This window comes from Dama dama, chromosome 11, assembly GCF_033118175.1.
Source record: "Dama dama isolate Ldn47 chromosome 11, ASM3311817v1, whole genome shotgun sequence".
NCBI classification, from domain to species: domain Eukaryota; kingdom Metazoa; phylum Chordata; class Mammalia; order Artiodactyla; family Cervidae; genus Dama; species Dama dama.
Genome location: NC_083691.1, coordinates 13,909,656 through 13,930,862, shown reverse-complemented (window position 1 = coordinate 13,930,862; position 21,207 = coordinate 13,909,656). Strand labels below are relative to the sequence as shown.

Here is a 21,207-nt window from a genome sequence, read left to right as displayed (position 1 = left end):
TCCCACTGTGTGCCAGGCACCATGCTAATGAATGCCGTCCAAGACCCTTCATCCTCCTCCCTCAGAGCCTGATGGTGAGCTCCTTCCAGGGCCCTCCAGGGTCCTTGATAAAGGAGGAGATTAACCCCAAACCCAACAGCACTCTGGGGAGATTGGCTGTACAATGGCAGCTTCTCGGCTGCCTGTGGTCAGCGGGCCCTGGACCCTGACTTGCCTGTGGCCATTTTCCAAAGTGCTCCCTTCGGCTGCCTCTGAAGCTTTCCCCTGAGAGGGGGGGATGTCTGGGGATATGAATGGAGACAAGGGAAGGGTCTCGTTGAAGGGAGAGTGTGACTCCCCTTTCCCCGACACTTCTAACGTCAAGCTCTGACTTGCTCTGACCCTTACGCAGGGCTTATCGACACACTCCTTCCCTCTGAAGCCCCCACCTTCCCCAGGCTCCCCGCACACTCCGGGCACACATAGTGATCGCCCCACCCGCAGAGAGCTCTGATCAGAAAACATGTGACCGGGGCACGCCTGCTGTGGGGTCAAACCAAATGGGACAGAAGGTGGCTCGCAGGCTCCAGCCAGCTCTGAGACTCCTGGGAGCCTTCCTCAGCTACCTCTCAGTGAAATCTGTATCTTAATGAGTAACACACGGAACACTGCTGGCAACAGACAAGCTCGTGAAATCAGCCAGGTCGGTCTGTTAACTGCACCCACGCAGCACATGATTGGGGTGGGAGAGCGCGCAGGCCTCCTGGGTATTTCCAATTCATTTTCACAGAACGGGGTGGTAGGAAGTCAAACATGATGTTCCTAAGCTCTAACCATATTCTCTCTGGGTGGGGGGAGGGGCCCGGGGGCAGACCCCAGACTCCGATGCCTCGAGTTCTTTCCTCTCTATGGCTCTCCATCTTGGGGTTGTTGGTGCCCCTACCCTGCCCCAAACACAGCAGCTTTTTATCCCCAGGTGTGGCTTCCCACGAGCCCAGAAGAGAAGAGGCCATCTGCCACGTTTTGCATATCATATGTCCGCTGATGGCTCGCGAGCAGGTGGGCCACCAAGAGGTGCTGGGGAGGAGAGCGGGCGAGAATCAGGCAGGCTCGCCAAGCGCAGCTCAGCGGAACGTGGAGACGAGGAGCGGGATCTCGGGCTGGGACTTAGCATCCTGCCATCTTTCCACCAGCAGGAAGCCCGGGGGTGGCGTCTTTCAGGCTCAACCTTCTTCCGGGAAGACAGAGCAGCCCTCAGGACAGACTGTGTCTGGAGTGGGAGACCTTGTGGGCGCCGTCTGTGCAGGGCTGGGGCCGGCCCTCGGCCGGCGGGGCTGGGGGCGCGGCCTCCTGCGGGGTGGCGCTGGGCTGGAGCCTGCTCCCCGACGATATGCCGCTGCGGCCACACACCAGGCGCTTCTCGTCCTGCAAGGACAGGTGGTATTCACACAGGTCGATCAGCGAGGCCACCTGCTCGTGGAGTGGCAGCATCTTGAACTTCCTCTGAGCCAGGTAAAAGAAGGCCTCCACAAAGGCCTGCAGGCACATCCCTGTGGACAAGAGACCGGCGTTAGGGTGGGGCATGGTGGTGCGCGCAGGTGCCCTGGCTTCCCGACGCCAACCACCAGGCTCTCTGCCCACCACGGTTCCCTTTTGGAGAGGAAACAGGGCCGTCTCAGCATGCCTGACCAGCGTCTGGCCAGCTGGGCATTCACAACCACTTGCAGATTCATCCTTTAAGCAACCCTGTGAAGAAGGTTCAATAACCCAGTTTTACACATGGGGAAACTGAGTTTTAGAGAACTGGAGCTTGGGCAAAGTCCAGTGGTAGAAAGTGGTAGGTCTGGGATTTAAACCTAGCCCAACGCGTTTATCCCCTTGCATCGCCATCAAATGTTCCCATTAAAACCCAGCCCCAAATTTTTATAATAAGGGAGAGGGTGTGAAGATGAGTCCAACGTGATAGCCATTCTATATCCTCATGGAAAGTGCTAGGTGCTCAGTCGTGTCCGACTCTTGGTGACCCCATGGACTGTAGCCTGCCAGGCTCCTCTGTCCCTGGGATTTCCCAGGCAAGAATACCAGAGTGGGTGGCCATTCCATTCCTTTCTCCCAGGGATCTTCCCCACCCAGGGATCAAAACTGGGTCACTTACACTGCAGGCAGATTTTTTTATCATCTGAGCCACCTGGGGAAAGCCCTCATAGGCGTGTCAGTTACATGAGCGTGTATGTTTCTTGAAATCCACAAATTGTACCTTAAGTTAAAATCTGTGCATTTTGCTACATGTAAATTTTACCTCAAAAAGTAAAACATACCTGACCCCTTCTCTATACTCAAAACTGTATTCTGAAAGGTATTAATAGGAGACCCCATTCTGCGCCTGGAAGGTTCTTCTACTTTGCCTCATAAACTCCTACTCATTCTTGGGATTTGAGCTGAAAAATCACTTACTCAGCAAAACCTCCTCTGAGTCCCAGGTTAGATCCAGCCCCTAGTAGAGGCTTCTTGCCTTTTTCTTGGTAGCACCTTTGGCTGCTAGTTCAGGGTTTTATTAGAGCGGTTCTCTGACAATCTCTAGCTTCCCTGCTGGACTGTGGGCTCCAGCTCACCTCGGTCCCACCAGTGCCAGGTCCCCAGAAGATGCTTGATACAGAGGGACTGACTACATGAGTGAATGAACGAAAGAGTCAGCGCTAGGTGCTTCACAGACATGCCTTTGCAAGGTCACTATTATGATGTCCCATTTTACAGATACGGAAGCTAACAATCAGAGACGTTGAGTAACTTCCCTAAGGTCACACAGCCAGAGAATTGTGGCTTGGAAATTCACACTCTGACTCCCAATTCTCTTAACCAAGTTGTGCCCTGCAAAATGTTCTGAGTCTTCCCAACATTCTAGTGAAAATGAGCTCCATGATCCAAAATCATGGGCCTCCCTGGGCTCTTTGGGGAAGATGGCTCTAAGGCTGGATCAATTGCCACATGGGATTTTTAGAGAAGCCAGCTCCTACTCGGCTGATCCACACCTTCCCAGGGGCCTTGCTTCCTTCTCAGACATATTAGTTGCCTGCTCTGTCACTGTAGGTGGAGGCCTGGCCTGGAGTTCGTAAATACTGGATGATATATGGACCCTGGGATCTGTGAGATCTTTTTGTGTTGGAAACTTGAGCTGAGCGAAGATGTTGCTGTTTTGTTTTTTGTTTCTAATCTTCTAAGTCCATCAAAGCTTTTTTTTTTTTAACTCAGCTTCTCTTGACTCCAGACGTTCTGCAAGTCCCCTGCTTGGTCTTGACAGGAGCTGATAGAAAGAACAGTAACCCTTTTAATGTAAACAGAGGCCTGGTACCGACCGAGACGCAGGGGATGAGGCCTGAGCCTGTATGAAGAGACAGACGTTTTCTAATCACTGACTCTGGGCCAGGGCTCTCCTAGGATGTGCGTGCATGTGTGGGTGTGTGTCACAGTCAGTGGGAGGGTCCAGGACACGCAGGCTGAAGAGGCTGGGATCTAAAACCACAGAAACCCGGGGCAGTCCCAGCCCCCAACTTCACAAGCGCCGCTGCTCCAAGTGTGGTCGGCAGACGGGTGCCGGGTCCAGGAACGGCATGTCCCTGGTCCCTGACAAGATAAGGAGCTCGGGCCAGAATGTAAATCACCCTCCTCATCAATCACATTGTTTAGTTCAGCTGGCAGTGCTTTGCGGCAAGACTTTCCGTTTGTAAAGGAAGCCGCACGCATTTACGTGCTAGCTCAAGTCTCTTATCCAGGACTGGAAGAACAGTGCGTGACTGCCAGTTTCATAGCTCAGAGGTCTACAACCCCCGTCCCCCACTTTAACTACAGTCTTGTCAAAAAATGCAGATTCCGGCATCAGGCCCAACACCCTGCATTTCTGCCAAGCTTCCTAGTGGTACCCAGGCTGCGGTCTCTGGAGCACGCACTCTGAACAGTGAAGGCTGAGCACCTTTTACTCAACAAACACCCGTTTTCTTCCCTTAATTGGAGGCAGAATGTGATTAGAGCAATAACACACCCCCCAAAATACAATTAAGACCTCTCTGGGGAGAAAAAAGTATGGCTAAATCATTGAGAAATCGTTATCGATATCTCATTATTGATAAAATGAGAAATGGGGTTGACTGTGCTCTCCTCGGTTTTCTTTTTGCTTGTCTACATTTTCGGATTTTCTATAGTACACATGTGTGCAATTAAAAAATATGCAACTGGAAAATCTAGAGAGTGGAAAAAGGTGATGCTGGGACAGCTGCTTCTAATTATGAAGACGTTGCTACTATCTGAAGTCATTGCTTTGAAAAATTAGAGTGCAAACCTTCTGCATACATGTTCTGCTTTGATAAAAAGTTATACATGTATAAAGTATATGTACGAGGATGAAGGGGAATGGACATTACTGACTCCTGCATGGGTCATGTACACTCTGCCAGTGCTCTGACCCTCATTAGGAGTCCCACTGTGCAGATGAGGAAACCGAGGCCCAGAGAGATCAAATAACTTGCCCTCAGGTCACATAACTTGCTCTCAGGTAAGCAGCAGGGCTGGGACTTGAACCCAGGCCTCAGGCTCTGCTGATTCTGTTCAGAAGCCGTGTTGGAATACAGACCGTGGCTCCACCCCAGGGTTCTTGGCTCTGAAGGTCTGAGAACCTGCACTTTGAACACGTCCCCAGGTGGTGACAAGGCACCCAGTCGGGACCCCACTTTGAGAATCTGTCCCTGCCTCACCTCCTCCCACTGCCGGATGCAGTCTGTTCTTTCTTCACTCTGAAAGCCCATTTGCAAAAAGCGGCCTGCTTGCACAAGGGCTGGCCCCTGAACTGAGAGAAGCTTGACTTTGGGCTAAAAATGTCTGCCTTTTAAGACACTCTGATTGAAAGCAGATTTGCAATCAGTTATTTTTAAAAGACTAATGAGGGAGCTGGAAAAGCATGAACTTGTTCCAACTTTGCATTAAGTCCTCTCTTGGTTTCTGAGAAACCACACATCCCCGGTTTCTTCTAGCATCATGGCTTGACCACTAAGTGGTGTGGGGGGGACAAGCTCTATTGCCCTCTGCCGGGCCCTGGCCTTCTCTGTCTGTACTGATGGCCTGAAAGGTTCCGGTGGGCCAGGCCATAAAGGCCCTGTGGACCAAGGTGGGACTTCGGATCTCATGCTGGGGAAGACAGGTGGCCACTGGGAAGTTTCCAGGTGACACGGTCAAGGTGGGTCCTGTGTTGACAGCAAGTGGCAGGGGCACAGGAGGAGAAAATCAGGGAGATGCATTAGGGGGTTACTGTGCTGGTCCAGGCGAGGGCTGATAGCGAGTTGGCCCAGGCAGCAGGAGAGGGGGCAGGTGATGAGAGGTAATGAGGTTCTGGATAGAGTCTGGGGGTCGTGCCTATGTCTCCAGGGGGTCAGTGGGGTGGATGGGGGCATGAGGGCGAGTCAAGAGTCCTCACAAAGAAGGGGCTCTAACAGCAGGCCGAGGGGACTGGCCTTCCCCTCAAGGCCTGTGGTTTGCTAACATTTTATTTGTAAAATAACCTGGGGACCTTGCTGAAAACGCAGGTTCCTGTTCCCGTCCCCTGGGGGCTGTCTGTTGGTGATGAGGCCCAGATACTGCTTGTAACTGCAGTGCTGGGGTTCCGACACTCAAGGGTGATCAGGAAGCTTCGGAACGAACATTCCCTCTTGGCTGTCTCTTGAAGGGCTCTTGAGGAGGCAGTGGAGTGAAGAAGTTGAGAGCATGGTCTTTTGTGAAACCTAGTGCTGGACTAGCCCTGCCATGGGTAATCAAGAGCCTCTGGGGGTGCAGAGAACAAGCTCTCTCCTCTGAAATTCCACTGCCCACCTGTCTCCACCATCTTCATCTGCTTGGGCTGCCAAATACCATAACACAGCACCATAGCTGGGGTGGCTCAGACAACAGACGTTTATTCTCTCAACAGTTCTGAAGGTGGAAAGTCTGAGATCAGAGCGCTAACGTGGTTTAGTTCTAGTGAGGGCTCTCTTTCTGGCTTGCAGACAGCCGCCTTCTCTCTGTGCCTTCCCAAGGCAGAGAGAGAGAGAGAGAGAGAGAGAGAGAGAGAGCCAGCAATCTGGCATCTCTTCTTATAAGGACAGCAGTCCTACTGGATCAGGGCCTCACCCTACGACTTCATTTAACCTTAATTACTTCCTCAGGGGCCCCAACTCCAAAAACAATCATACTAGGGGTTAGGGTTCCAACATATGATTGAAAGTGGGGGGTAGGGCACGCTTTAGTCCATAGCACCCTGGTCTATAGCTTGGTTCTGCTGAGGTGCACCCAGTACTTGCAGTGTCTCCTACCATTTACCAGGTCTTCGAGATTACTTGAGCTGTTTAGGAGAAAATGTAAGAAACCCTACCGCTCTCCCCTGCTCCTCCACCAGCCCTGCTGGATCACTCCTTACAGCTCTGATGCGGAGCTGGAAGTATCTCTTTGGTAACATTGCTTCAGTGACCCATTACAGTAAAAGGGATGAAAGGAAACAATAGCACTTCATATTCATTGAGCCTTCATTATGTGCAGGCCCTGGGCAAAGGGCTGTACTTGCATTATTTAACTGAACGAATCTCTCAGAAATCTCAGGAAACAAGTGTTACCATCAATCTTGTTTTATATTCAAAAGACTTGTCAAAGTCATGTAGCTGGTAAGGCGCCTGAGCCTAGGACTTTTCCCATAACTTTTTGACTCTGCTGAGGCTTCAAGAGCCGTCAAAGAGATGGCCAGATCGGGGTGTTAATTCCAGTCACTTAGAAGGAAGAAACGACGCTGCCTTGCAGTGAATGAGGGAGCCCACCTCCCACCACTCCCATTTCTGCTGGATGTCAGCAAGAAGGTGCAGAACCGTCCCCCAGGCTTTGCAAACAGGCTTTCGCCTCCTGCCCACTATGCCTGAAGATGAGCTGCTGAGTGTTTTTCTAAACTTCATTTGGGTTCATGGATCTCGCTGGAGAAAGCAGCCTTTGGAACCTTCCAGTATAGCCATCCACGTGGCTCTCGCCGAGACTGCCACTTGCATATTGGATGCAGCCCCTGACAGACCGTGGCCTCATTTTGTCCATCAGCCTGGTGAGAGAGGGCCCACCGGCTCCTGGCCCCCAGCCTGCTCCTCTCCACGCCCAGGGAGGGGCTCTTGATCACTGGACTTAGGACAGTGCTGGCGGCTGCATCCTGATAATCTCATCATCTACTCTGGGGCTTAAGGATGGAAACAAGAATGATGCGGTCCGTGTGTAGAGCACCTGCCAGTTTACAAAAATATCCGCTTTCTCACCTGGTTCTCTGAATCGCTTTCGGAAGAGGACTCCCCACTTACAGTTGAGACCCAGAAAGGCCAAGTGGCTTGTCTAGGTCCCCTTAAGAGGACAAGGCGGCATATAAACCCTAGCTGACTCAAACCCACAGTTCTTTTTCTGACACCGTGTTCTTTCTTAACATGTGACATTTATGTATTATTTTATAGTTTATAGAGCACATTTGCATATATGATATAATTAAATCCAAATCATTGTCAACAGCCAGAGATGTTACCCCAGACTGAATATGAGATATATTTTTTTTCCCTCTCAAATATACCTGTGCTTCCTTGCTAGTAATTCTATTTCAAAATATTGGTGTGCTGGGTTAGGACAGCTATTTGCTGATTCTTTCTCTCACTAGAACCTTTAAATCTCTTTCTCATTGCTCACCTGGAAGAGAGGTTTCTGTCTCATAGTGATTTTTTACATGTGCAAGTATACAAGCTTTCTGTTTGGAATCGGTGGTGGGAAATAAAGCTGAGTGATCTTGACTAGAATTACTTTAGTGGTTCCTCTCTCTGCAGCAGAACGCGCCCCAGAAGAGCTATGTGAAGGCTGCACCAACTCCAAGGTGGTTAATCACGAAGATCTGTCTTCCCTCTGTTCTTGGGGTGGCTTGCATTCTGCTCTGATCTGTAGCTGCAGTCTGTCACCCTAGGCATTACCATGGTCCTTTCCCCAGGCCTGAGGCTGGGGTCTCAAAGGGCTCCACTGCAGGAGATGAAAACTGGGCCTTTCCCGAGAGATGGCATCTGGCTCCATGGAGGAATGACTGATTGGGCTGGTCTGGTCCCCGCTCTGCCACGTGGTAGCTGTCTAGTCTTTCGGGAGCCGGTTTTCCTCCGGAGGGCTTGGTTTCTATTCTGTAAAGAGTGGCTTTTACCAAGCACCCCCTAGAAAAAGCCCAATACAGCACTTAAAAAATACCAGTCATCTCGCCGCTTTAATGCCTGCCCTTTCACCTCCTGCTGCCTGGAGCGCTATCATGACGCTGGTTTCATTTGCTTCTTTTATTGCACTAACTGACTGCTGGTCTCCACACTAGGCTGCCTTGAGGCTGGGGAGCCTGCGCCCCCCATCTCTAGCTGTCACAGAGCAGGCTTTCAGTAAGTGTTTGTGGAATCAATGAACTGATTAACTGGGATTACAGGAGGAAAAACTATGCTGCGGGGTTAGAGGACCTAGATTCTCACTTGGTCTCTGCCCTCCACGTGGCATGGCTTTGGGCCAATTACTCCCCTTCTCTGGGCCTCACTTTCCCCTTCTGTAAAATGGGCAGAGGATGGGGCCATTTCCTAGGATTCCAGAAGCGTTAGGAGGGATGGCAGCTTCTGAATGTTTGAAAAATAATAATTGGGCTTCCCTGCTGGGTCAGTGGTAAAGAATCTGCCTGCCAATGCAGGAGACACGGGTTCGATCCCTGATCCACGAAGATCCCATACGCCACAACTACTGAGTCTGCGTGCCTAGAGCCTGTGCTCCACAACAAGAGAGGTCACTGCAATGAGAAGCCTGCGCACCGCAACTAGAGAGCAACACCCTGCTCTCCACAACCAGAGAAAACCCCGCACAGAAACGAAGACCCAGAACAGCCAAAAATAAAATAAATAAATACATTTTTTTATAAAAGAATATCTTTAAAAATTCCATTATAATAATTAAAATCTCAAACCACGTTTATTGAAGATATTCTGCCGCCAGGACTCACACTGTGCTTTTTCCCTGCACGTGTCCCTTCAATGTCACAACAACCCTGAGAGGCTGGTCCTGCTGATATTCACACTGCGTAGTTTAGAGGGCTGAATCCAGAGAGGCCCAGCCACTTGCCAAGGTCACATTTCCTGTGCCCCAGTTCGCGCTGTTCAGAGTGGCAGTACTGGATCCCCCACTGCTGGTCTACACCACCTCATCCCAAAACAGATGGAAACTTCCTCAAGGCTCAGCCTTTACGGGACAGAGGAGACAGCCATTCCCCTATAGCTGGGGAACAGAAGTCTCAAGCACAGAGTTCTTGTATCTAAGCATTACAGCCGCGAGTCACCATCACCTTTGTCCTTGGCTAGATGGAAAAATTACTAAGTGTCAGGAGTGAACCATAAATAGACCTTGGAGAAAAATCATTACCCCCAGAAGCCTGCAGCACCCACATAACAAACATAAGCAAAGATGAAAGCAGTTATTCCATCATTTCATTAATCACAGGTCATACCGCTGGCGGGCGCAGAGTGGCCTGAAGGTCCTGCTCCAGCCCCAGCCAGGGTCACCCCTGATTCCACCATGAGGCAGATGCGAACTCCTGAGTCATCGTCTGGGGAGATGGGCTGCAGGGCTGGTCACCGCTTCCTGCCACCTCCTTGGTGCTCTTCCAGATGCTTCTGCTGGGATTAATGGCACCCATGGACCTTCTGAGGTCCAACATTCATCCCTCAGCAAGGGGTCATGATCTCTGGCTTGGAAAGGACTTCAGAGATCACAGAATCCAGGCCCTTAGAGGATCACAACACTACTCGGTGAGAAGTAATAAGAGTAGTTGGCATAGAGCACATGCTTTGTATGTATCAGGCACTGGGGTGAGCTCTTTATGAGGTGCCTCTACCTCACCCCAAAACAAAATCTAGGGACTTCCCTGGCGGTCCAGTGGTTAAGACTCCATGCTGCCAATGCAGAGGGCATGGGTTCAATCCCTGGTCAGGGAGCTAAAATCCCACATGCCACACAGTGCAGTCAAAAGATAAATAATGACTTTAAAAGAAAGAAATAAAAACAAAAATAAGTTTTTAAAAAAGCAGACCTCTTAAAAAAAAAATCCCGGTGGCAGATGCATTTCTGATCTGCATTTCACCCTGTGGTTGTTCCCCTGTGTTCAGTGATATAGCGAAATTTTGCTTTTGTCTTGGCTGTTTACTAGTTGGATGCTACAGCTTCTGGGGTGCAGGAGATACAGACATTCACCTGGAGCCCCACAGTCTGGAGGTGGCGGCGGGATGTGAGCCCAGCTCTGAGGATCTGCCCTCCTGACCCCGGGGTCACCCTGAGAGGCAGGGAAGGGGCCATAAGTCATGGGCCAGCAGGAACAGCATGGTTTCTGGTGCTGTCTCTCTGGCTTCCTGCGGCTTCCCCGTGAGGTGCTGAGTCGAGGATGCCCACCCTGACATTGCTGATGGTGGTCATCTCCTTACTTGGGCACTTCCGGTGATTGGAGGGTCTCATCACCTCCCCAGGAGGCCCTGTCTCACTGTGTGCTCTCTGCCACTGGGGTGAATATGCAAAGCTTCTGCACTGGCTCTACTTTTCCAGAGAGCAAATCTAACTCTTCTTCCCCACCATGGCCTTGCTCTGAGAGGATTTGTAAGGCAGCAACCAGAGCAATTCAATTTCACAGACTTTTGCTGACCACCAATCAGGGGGATGTGGAGCCAGGCAAGCCCTCACCCCTCATCTGAAGGAAAGGAAGGAGGAGAGGGGAGGGGAGGGGAGGGGAGGGGAGGGGAGGGGAGGGGAGGGGAGGGGAGGGAGGGGGTGGGACCAGGAGAAGGAAGGGTTAGAAGGCAAAGGAAGAAGCAGATGATGCCTGTGAGAGGTAGGAACGTGGCAGAGCCTAAGGGAGGAGGGGCACGTGGTCTGGAGTCAGGGCCCAGTGGCCCCAGATCATGAGGGTCTCCCTCCCGAATTGTGCCCACTGGCCAGCAAACAGACCTGGTCTTGCATTAAAAGGCTGCTTTGACATTGCATCCACGAGTCACCTTTCCACCTCTGCTCCATGCTTAGCCAAATTTCCCAAAGGGATGCTGGTGCGGGCACGGTCTCCACAGCTTCCCCTCCGGAGCCTCAGGTGGCTGGTTCCCTACCTCGCCACCAAGCTGCTGTCGCCAAATGACTGGCCACCTTCCCTCCCCGTCTTCTTAGCTCGCTCACTCTCTGCATTTGTCCACGTGGAAGTGACAGGGACCGAGTAAGGCGACAAAGTAGGTGATTACACAGTTAATTCCCCTGGGGGGATTGTAAGTAGAAAAACTATGGGACACCCCTCTAAGTTAAGGATTACTCAAGAAAGCAGGTTTGCTTAACCACAAAACCAAGCAGGCTGGCTTAGCCACAAAACCAGGTAACAGAAGCACGAGACATGCCCCCAAACAATAAAACGACGGTGGCATGAGACCCACATCCTGCCCAGTGAGCTCCGTAAGTTAATGACCCCTAGGATGGAAAGGTACTCTCTGTACAGAGACCTGAAATAATTGTTACAGTCCCGGCTTGACCATGTAGGGACAAAAACTCCCTGCCCAGCCTGGAGAAGGAACTGATGATGGAAGCACGGCATCTACTCAAGAATAAGGAAGAAAGTGGTCTTCTCCACCCGCCCGCCCCCCACCCCCAGTTTTCCTTTGATTATAAAACTGTAGCTCAGTAAGTTCTCGGGGTGTGGCATTCTCTCGCTAGCCTGCCTGCAAGCCTCATAAGCATCCTATTGTAATAAATTACTTCTCATCCATCACTTTGCCTCTCACTGAATTCTTTCTGTGCTGAGACATAAGGACTACGGTATCAGAGCTCTTCAGAGCGGTACCCCCCGCCAACCCTAGAAGTGCCAGCTAATGGTTGTAGGAGCCCCTCCTTGAACACCCTCTCCCCTGCTTTTCTTTGTCTGTCTCTGGGAACTCCGGGCTCAGGCTCTCCCAGGCTTCACTGTCTCTCCTGCGCGTGGGGTCCTGCAGGGCTCTCCACCTGGGCTCAGCTCTTGTCTTTCCCTGTCATTCAATCCCTAGGCTTTAAATATCCTCTGTGAAATCAATGCCATTGAATAGTTATTTCCAGGCCTCACTACTTTTTTTTTTGCCCAGTGGGGTGTCTCATCAACATCTCAGAGAGCCTGTTAGAAATGGATCTCCGGGTCTTCTTTTCCTGATCTCGATCCCATTTAAATAAATTATCTTCACCCTCCTGGTTGCTCCAGCCAGAATTCTGAGAGCCATCGTTGAACCCTTCTCCCACAGTGCCTGCCTCCCCCCTGCACCCCAAGTACTTTCCATCCTGCTCCCCACCTCCCTCACCCTCCCCACCCTCTGCCTGCAAGACCATCACTCTTCTGAACCCCCACGCAGCCTCCCAGCTGGCTGGTGTCCCAGCTTCTAGCACTGCATCCAGAATGACCTTTCAGAAACATGAGTCAAGCTGTGTATTCCTCCTGCTTTAAGCTCCTCAACAACGTTCAGAACAAATCTACACCCTTAACGTGCTGTCAGCACACGGTAAGATCCAGGTAGGATCCAGTTCTTGCCTGCCTCTGCAGCTGGGCTGCCCCGTGAGCCGGAGAACCCCCTGCTCTGATGAAACCCTCTTTCCCGCCGCCTCTCCCTGGGGAGCGCTTAGATCTCAGCTCCAATGTTACCTTTCCTGACAGCTCTCCCTGTCTTCTCTGCTATCCTCTTTAAAACTTACTTCCTGGAACTCATGGTAGCAGGTAAGTAAGTGTTTATTTCTGTGTTTCTGTGCTAACATCCATCTGTCTTTGCTACCATGCTGTCAGGGGTCTGGGGCCTGGCGGGGGGTCTGTCCTATTGGTCTCTTAGCCCTGCTGTCACCACGGGTGCCTGGCAAGAGGTCAGTGCTCCCTGGCCATGAGCTGACTAACGGAATGAAATCAATTAGTATAAAGATATGCAAGCAACAGATGAATGGTAAAGAAGATACACACACACACACACACACTCACAGTAGAATATTACTCAGCCACAAAAAAAGAATGAAATTTTACCATTTGAAGCAACATGGATGGATTTGGAGGGCATTATGCTAAGTAAAATAAGTCAGACAGAAAAAGACAAATAACCGCATGATGTCACTTATATGAGGAATCTAAAAAATATAATAAACTAGTAAGTATAACAAAAAAGGAGCAGACTTGCAGATATAGAGAACAAACTAGTGGTTACCAGTGTGTGTGGGGGGAAGGCCAATATAAGGGTTGGCTGGGGGCACATGCAAGCTATTAGGTGTAAGGTAGGATGGATTGTACACCATGGGGAATATAGCCAATATTTTGAAATAACTGTGAATGAAAAGTAACCTTTAAAAGTGTATTTTTTTAATTAAAAATTTTTAATTAAACAAATGAAAAATAAATCATTCTACTGCTCAAAAAAAAAAAAAAAAGAAATCTATAGGCATAGCATATGGTACATGGTGGGTGTTTGGTAAATGGCTGTCCTCTCCTCCCTTCCTGCTGCTTGGGTCACTGATGCTATGAGCATATTTTTTTAAAAAATAATTGTATTTAGTTAGTTATTTTTGGCGGTGCTGGGTCTCCATTGCGGTGTGCAGGCTTCTCATTGCGGTGGCTTCTCTTGTTGTGGAGCACGGGCTCCAAAGCATGCGGGCATGAGTAGCTGTGGCACAGGGGCTAAGTTTATGAGCACACTTTTAGCATCTATTCAGTGCAGAAGGAATCCAGGCTTTACGCCACACACATCTAAGGTCAATGGCAATAGGTGACCTCTGCTCATTCACTTCACTCTCAGAGCTCATTTTCTGCCTACCCTGTCTGGCTCTTGGGTCAGTTCAGTGAGAGAACTTAGATGTTAAGGGGGCCCAGTCTGGCACTTGGAAGACACCCCACAAATCTGAGCTTCTTTCCTTATTATCTTTAGATGATGAAAGGGGCCAAGGCTGGCAGGGAAACAGTGTGCTGTGGTCCTGGAGGGCAGAGGCTCAGAATCTCCATCCCATTGTAGTTGCTCTTTATTTCCAGATAATAGGTGACCTGGGGGACGTTAGGTCACCCCTGGTGGGTGGTTCAGTGGTAAAGAATATGCCTGCCAATGCAGGAGACATGGGTGCAATCCCAGGGTTGGGAAGATCCCCTGGGGAAGGAAATGGCAACCCACTCCAGTATTCCTGCCTGGGAAATCGCACGGACAGAGAAGCCTGGTGGGCTACAGTCCATGGGGTCACAGAGCTGAACATGACTGAGTGACTAAACAACAATAGGTCACCCTGACTCACCCACCAAATGCAGCCCTCTTCCCTAATCCCCAGGACCAAGGCCTGTCCTCAAGAAGCAGCACCACCAAGGAGCTCCAAGGACCCGGCCTGTCACTTGGAGAGATGATAGGAGGCAGAACAGTGTCAAAAATAAGACAGAGAAGTGGGTTTCAACTTGACTTCTATTAAGACTGTCACTTTAGAGCACAAATGAGAGAGAAGAGAAATGCTCTTTTATGCGGGAGTTTATTTTTGTCACTTTGTCAGAGAGAAATTGCAGCCCCGAGGGCACTGGAGCTGCAGAGAATTACCCAAAACATTAACATGCAAATTGCCTTCTTTGGAAAAGGTAATTTTATTAGTGCACGAAAAATATTTCTTTCACTGCACTCGAGCTCAGAACGGTGCCGTTTGGGGGCCAGTTGGGGCCACGGCAAATGGAGAATTAGGGAGAGTTGTGAACTTGATTACGATTTTATTACTTCCTCAACCGGAGATCATGCCTAGGACAGGGTACCACATTGTCGCTGGCTACCGTGGGTGTACCCAGAATGAAAGTGAAAGTTAAACTGTTAGTCACTCAGTCGTGTCTGACTCTTCGCAACTCCATGGACTGTAGCCCACCAGGCTCCTCTGTCCATGGGATTCTTCAGGCAGGAATACTCAAGTGGGTAGACATTTCCTTCTCCAGGGAATCTTCCCAACCCAGGGATCGAACCTGGTCTCCTGCATTGCAGGCGGATTCTTTACCATCTGAGTCACCAGGGAAGCCCCAGTGTAGAGAACACGTATGCTCAAGACCACACAGCATCCATGGCAGGGGACGAGGTAGACCTGAAGTCAATGTGTCCTGTGTCTCAAGTAACCAAGTGAGCAACAGGGGATCATTAGGGGGCTCAGACGTAGCCACTCTGAGAATAGGAAGTGGAGACATTCCATCCAAGCACTTGTTCATTCATTCACTCACTCACTCCTTCAATAACCTTTTGCTGTGCTAGGCCCTAGGCCCCCAGTATGAAGCATGTATGAAGCATGCATGAAGGCAAGTGGGGAGGGGACACAGACAGACACTAACATTTATGATCTTGGAAGGAAAGTTATGACCAACCTAGACAGCATATTAAAAAGCAGAGACATTACTTTGCCAACAAAGAAAGGTCCATCTAGTCAAGGCTATGGTTTTTCCAGTGGTCATGTGTGGATGTGAGAGTTGGACTATAAAGAAAGCTGAGAGCTGAAGAATTGATGCTTTTGAACTGTGGTGTTGGAGAAGACTCTTGAGAGTCCCTTGGACTACAAGGAGATCCAACCAGTCCATCTTAAAGGAGATCAGTCTTGGGTGTTCATTGGAAGGACAGATGTTGAAGCTGAAACGCCAATACTTTGGCCACCTGATGCGAAGAACTGACTCAATGGAAAAGACCCTGATGCTGGCAAAGATTGAGGGCAGGAGGAGAAAGGGACAAGAGAGGATGAGATGGTTGGATGGCATCACCAACTCAATGGACATGGGTTTGGGTGGACTCTGGGAGTTGGTGATGGACAGGGAGGCCTGGTGTGCTGCGGTTCATGGGGTCACGAAGAGTCGGACATGACTGAGTGACTGAACTGAACTGAAAGTAACACCTGCAGGGGGGTGGTGTGCCAAGAACCGACAACAGAGAAGACAGTATGACTGGCAGGGCGAGGGACCTGGAAGTTTCACAAAGGGGGGTCATGCCCGGGGGGCATTGCTCAGGCAGTCAAGTTAGGGAAGGTAGGCTGCAGGCAGGGAGGCAAGCAGGAGCAGAGCAGAGGCGCAGAAGGAAGCACTTTGGCCTGGCCGCTGAGAAGCACCATGTGTGGCATGTGAGAAGAGAGCGGGGCTGGGGCGCTGGGGTTGCAGAAGATGGACAGGAGGTTGGCCAGGCCCATCCCAAAGGCTACAGAGCACAGATTTTACCCTGCAGGTGGCTAGCGTCCCTACCGGGCCTGTTCGGAAGACAGCCACATTCCCTCAAGACTTTAGGAGGGAGGGGTTCCCCAGGCCCTGGAGTGCCAAAATGACAGAAGGTTGCGTGAGGCTGCGCTTATATAAGGCTTCCTCCTCCCTCCGCATACGTGATCAGCGGGGAAGTGTGGGCAGAGACACCCACCTGCTACCAAGAAGAAAGCACCTCAGTCATGTAAGGTCTTGCAGAGCACTTTGGGAGCACACCCTTCCTGGGAGGCTGCTAGCCCTCGCCCCGAGTTGATTGGCAGCTACATCACGTGACCGCAGTGGGGCCCCCGGGGAAGTGCTTCCATGCCCCAGGAGCTGTCTTTTAGGAAAGCTGAAGGGAAAATGTGGCCGTTTCACGCACACAAAGAGCTACTGTGGAGATCCTGAGTGAATACACTCCACCCCAGGACTTCTCGACCTTGCCAGCTTTTTAAGATTTGGGGCCAGAAAGTTCTTTGTTGGGGGAGGGGGAGTATCCTATGCATAACAGTGTCTAGAGCATCCCTGGCCTCCACCCACTAGATGCCAATAGCACCTTCCCTCCTTCCTTCCCCAGTTGTGGCAAGCAAAGATGTCTCCAGACATGGCCACATGTCTCCAGGTGACAGGGGATATCAGCTCCAATTGAGAACCACTGGTTTATCCAGACCTCAGAGAAGACTGATGGAGGTCAAGGATACCTGATCACTAGAAGTCTCCTAAGTCTTGCAGTGAGATGGAGGGCCCCCCAGGGGCATGGTGTCTGCCTTCTCACCTCTCCCATGGGGCAAAAGATGGAGCAGAACACAAGTTTTAGCACGTGACTACGCATTGACTATTTCAAAAAGAAGTGTGTCTAAATTATTCCTAGAAATATCTAGGACAAAGAGCAAGATAAGGAGGTAGAAAGCCAATGGACAGCAGGGAGTTCAGAGTCTCAGCGTCCCTCATCTGTAAAGCAAGGGGGTTGAATAGTTGATCTCTAAGGCCTCTCTGGTTTTAAAGACTCTGATTCTGCACAGTAAGATGAGCACACATTAAAGGATGCTATTAGTGAATACTGAAGTTGGCTCCATGTGAGAGATGATGAACTCTGGGCTGGATAAGATTTTATCTTGGGTTAATTTTCTTGTTTAGAGGCGGAGAACTGACTAGATGACTCATGAAGTTCTTACTTCACTCTCAGGTTAAATGATTAAGCCCAGATTTCACCAGGAATTTCATGAAAAACTTTGGAATGGGCCTGTATGGTAAACACCTCTGGAATGCTTGGGATTGGTACAGTTTCTTAAAGACCATTGGAGTGTAAGAAAGAATTTTGGCTCTATCACCCATTAGCTGGGTGACCCTGGGCACATTTCTTAACCTCTCTGAGCTTCATCTGTCTTTTCTTTGCAAAACAGGTTGGTGTGCAAAGTATAAAATGGTTAGAAAGGACTTCCAGATACAGCTCTGACACAAACAGAGCTTGGAAATCACTCCCATCCTTATAACAAGAAAAAAGATGAGCAAACCAGAAATGGATGGCTTTTCTTACATCCATCAGAGAAATGAGGTCACAGGGCAAACTGCCAACCTGAAAACTGGACAGAGAGTGAACATGGAGAATCACAGCTGAGATCAGCTTGCTGGGAGCAGAAGTTGCTAGAGCCAGTAACTGATAGGAACACTTAATTGGTAACTGAAGAAGTGCTGGATGGACTAGATTGAGAGTTACAAATTCTTGGGAGCTCAGTCTTACGGTATCCCTGACATCTAGAGCCTAACCAGGTTCTTAAGGTGACTATAGGAGAAAAATCTCTCATGCTTCAGGCAGGGGTGAGGAGAAAGTAATCATTCTGACATATGCCCAGAGTGTTCTCCGTAACAAAAGCCTGCCTGGCTTTACCTGAGGCTTACCTGACCCGAGGGAAGGGCAATTAGACAACTTTGGCCTTGCCAGCCTTCCTGTCTCACAAAAGGGGAGAAAAAAAAAAAAAAGACTTCACAGTTCAAGGACTCAAGCCTATTAAGAAACTGAGATTTAAACAGGTTATCAAATGCTCTCTGTCCCCAACATCCTACCACCACATCAACGGGACTCCAATATAACAACAATGGATACAACAAAGAGCTGCAAAGCAATTTAAGAAGGAGTTTTTAGGGAAACCCAAAGACAATCGGAAGTAGAAAATAAAACCAAGGAAACTGAGGCCTCTGGCACCTACAGCTGCAGCAAACATTAATTACAGCCCAGCTCCCAGCCAAGTTAACAAAACCTCACACTTACAGCCTGATTGTCTCAGTTCTTAGTACCTGATATATCACATTCAGCTTTCAACCCCAAATTACAAGATCTGCTAAAAGATGAGGAAAAAAAGTGGCCTGAAGAGACAAAGTAAGCATCAAAATCAGATTCAGATATGACACAGAATTGGAATTATTCAATGGAGAATATAAAATAATGATGATTAATATTTTAAGGGCTCTGATGGAAAAAGTACATTCCATAACAGATGGGTGAGGTAAGAAGAGAGATGAATACTTTAAGAAACAATCAAAAGGAAATGCTAGAAATTAAAAACACCATAATAGAGGTGAAACCCTCAGTGGACTCAGAAATAGATTAGACAGAGCTAAGGAAAGATCAGTGAGCCTGAAGATATGTTAATAGAAATGTCACAAACTGAAATGCAAAGAACAAAAGAATGGGCAAAAAAAAAAAAAAAACAGAATGTCCAGGAAAAATGTCTTTGGACAACCTAGAAGAAATGGATAAATTCACAGAACCAACCTACCAAAACTTAGTCAAAATGAGATAATCTGAACAGGCCAATTAAGTAAGAAAACTGAATCAATAAAAAAACCTCCCAACAAACAAAAGCCCAGGACCAGATGGCTTCACTGGTCAACTCTACCAAACACTCAAAGAATTAATACCAGTCCTTCTCACACCCTTTAAAAAATAGAAGACGAGGGAATTCTTCCAAATTCATTTTATGAGGTCAGCATTACCTTGATACCAAAATCAGACAATGATGCCACGAGAAAAAAAGTATGGATCAATATTCTTGATGAACATGGATGCAAAAATCCACAACAAATTATTATCAAACTAAATTAAACAATATATTAAAAGGATCATCTGTTCAGTTCAGTTCAGTCGCTCAGTCGTGTCTGACTCTTTGCGACCCCATGAATCGCAGCACGCCAGGCCTCCCTGTCCATCACCAACTCCCAGAGTTTACTCAAACTCATGCCCATCGAGTCGGTGATGCCATCCAGCCATCTCATCCTCTGTTGTCCCCTTCTCCTCCCGCCCCCAATCCCTCCCAGCATCAGGGTCTTTTCCAATGAGTCAACTGTTCACATGAGGTGGCCAAAGTACTGGAGTTTCAGCTTCAGCATCAGTCCTTCCAATGAACACCCAGGACTGATCTCCTTTAGGATGGATTGGTTGGATCTCCTTGCAGTCCAAGAGACTCTCAAGAGTATTCTCCAACACCACAGTTCAAAAGCATCAATTTTTCAGCGCTCAGCTTTCTACACAGTCCAACTCTCACATCCACCATGATTAAATGGGATTTATTTTAGGTATACAAGGACTTGTTCATCAACTGCAAATCAGTCAATGTGATATACAGTAAGTCCCCTACATATGAACCTTCAAGTTGCAAGCTTTCAAAGATGTGAACTTGCATTCCATCATCATCTGACATGAGTGAAATTGTAGCTTGCCCTCCATCTCCTATTGCTGACGATCCTTCAGCTCTACCATCTCCCACCTTTTCTTCCTCCTCCAGTAAGTAACTCTTCTTGCCTTTTCACTTGATGCAACTCCTGTATACCAGCTGTTGTACTGTACTACTGTACTTTTTAAGGTACTGTACTGTAAGATTAAAAATGCTTTATTTTCTTGTATTTGTTTTGTATGTATTATTTGTGTGAAGAGTATTATAAACCTATTACAGTACAGTACTATAGAGCTGCCTGGGTTAGTTGGGTACCTAGGCTAACTTTGTTGGACTTAACAAAAAAATTGAACTTATGAACACATTCTTGGAACAGAACTCATTCATATGTAGGGGACTTACTGTACCCACATTAATAAAATGAAGGATTAAAAGCATATGATCATCTCAATAGATGCATAAAAGGCATTTGACAAAGTTCAACATTCATTTTTGATAAAAATTCTCAGCAAATCAGGTATAGAGTGAAGGTATCCCAGCATAATAAAGGTCATAATTATGACAAACCCTCAGCTAATATCATGCTCAATGGTGAGAAGCTTAAAGTTCTTCCTCTAAGACCAGCAGCAAGACAAAGATGTCCACTCTTATCAGTTTAATTTAATATAATAGGAACAAAATAGGAATTGTCCTATCCAGAGAAATTAGGCAAGAAAAAGAAATAAAAGGAATCCAAATTGGAGATGAAAAAGCAAAACTGTCACTATTTGCAGATGACATGATGTTATATTTAGAAAACCATAATGAATCCATTAAAAAAAACTGTGAGAAAAAATAAATGAATTCAGTAAAGTTGCAAGATATAAAATCAATACACAAAAATCTGTTGCTTTCTATATACTAATAACAAACTATCAGAAAGAGAAATCAAGAAAACAATCTCATTTACAATCTCATCAAAAAGAATAAAATATTCAGGATGAAATTTAACTAAGGATTTGAAAGACCCATATATTGAAAACTGTAAGATATCAACAAAAGAAATTAAAGACAAATAAATGCAAAAATATTCTGTACTCATGGATTGGAATAATTAACATTGTCAAAATGTTCATACTTCTGAAAACAACATACAGATCCAATGCAATCCCTATAAAAATTCTAAGGGTATTTTTCACAGAAATAGAACAAACAATCCTAAAATTTGTACAGAACCAAAAAAGACTCCAAATAGCCAAAGCAACCTTGAGAAAGAAGGACAAAACTGAAGGCATCACATTTCCTGAT

General features: G+C 48.2%; 1 protein-coding gene across 1 annotated transcript in view; it reads right to left on the bottom strand.

Moving 5' to 3' along the window:
• Nucleotides 1-669: 669 nt before the first annotated feature.
• TTLL11 (tubulin tyrosine ligase like 11) overlaps nucleotides 670-21,207 on the bottom strand; it is a 257,284-nt gene continuing 236,746 nt past the window's right edge. The window contains exon 9 of the mRNA XM_061154740.1: nucleotides 670-1,529. Coding sequence (XP_061010723.1) covers nucleotides 1,234-1,529 — 296 coding nt within the window. The 3' untranslated portion in view covers nucleotides 670-1,233. The remainder of the gene's footprint in view (nucleotides 1,530-21,207) is intronic.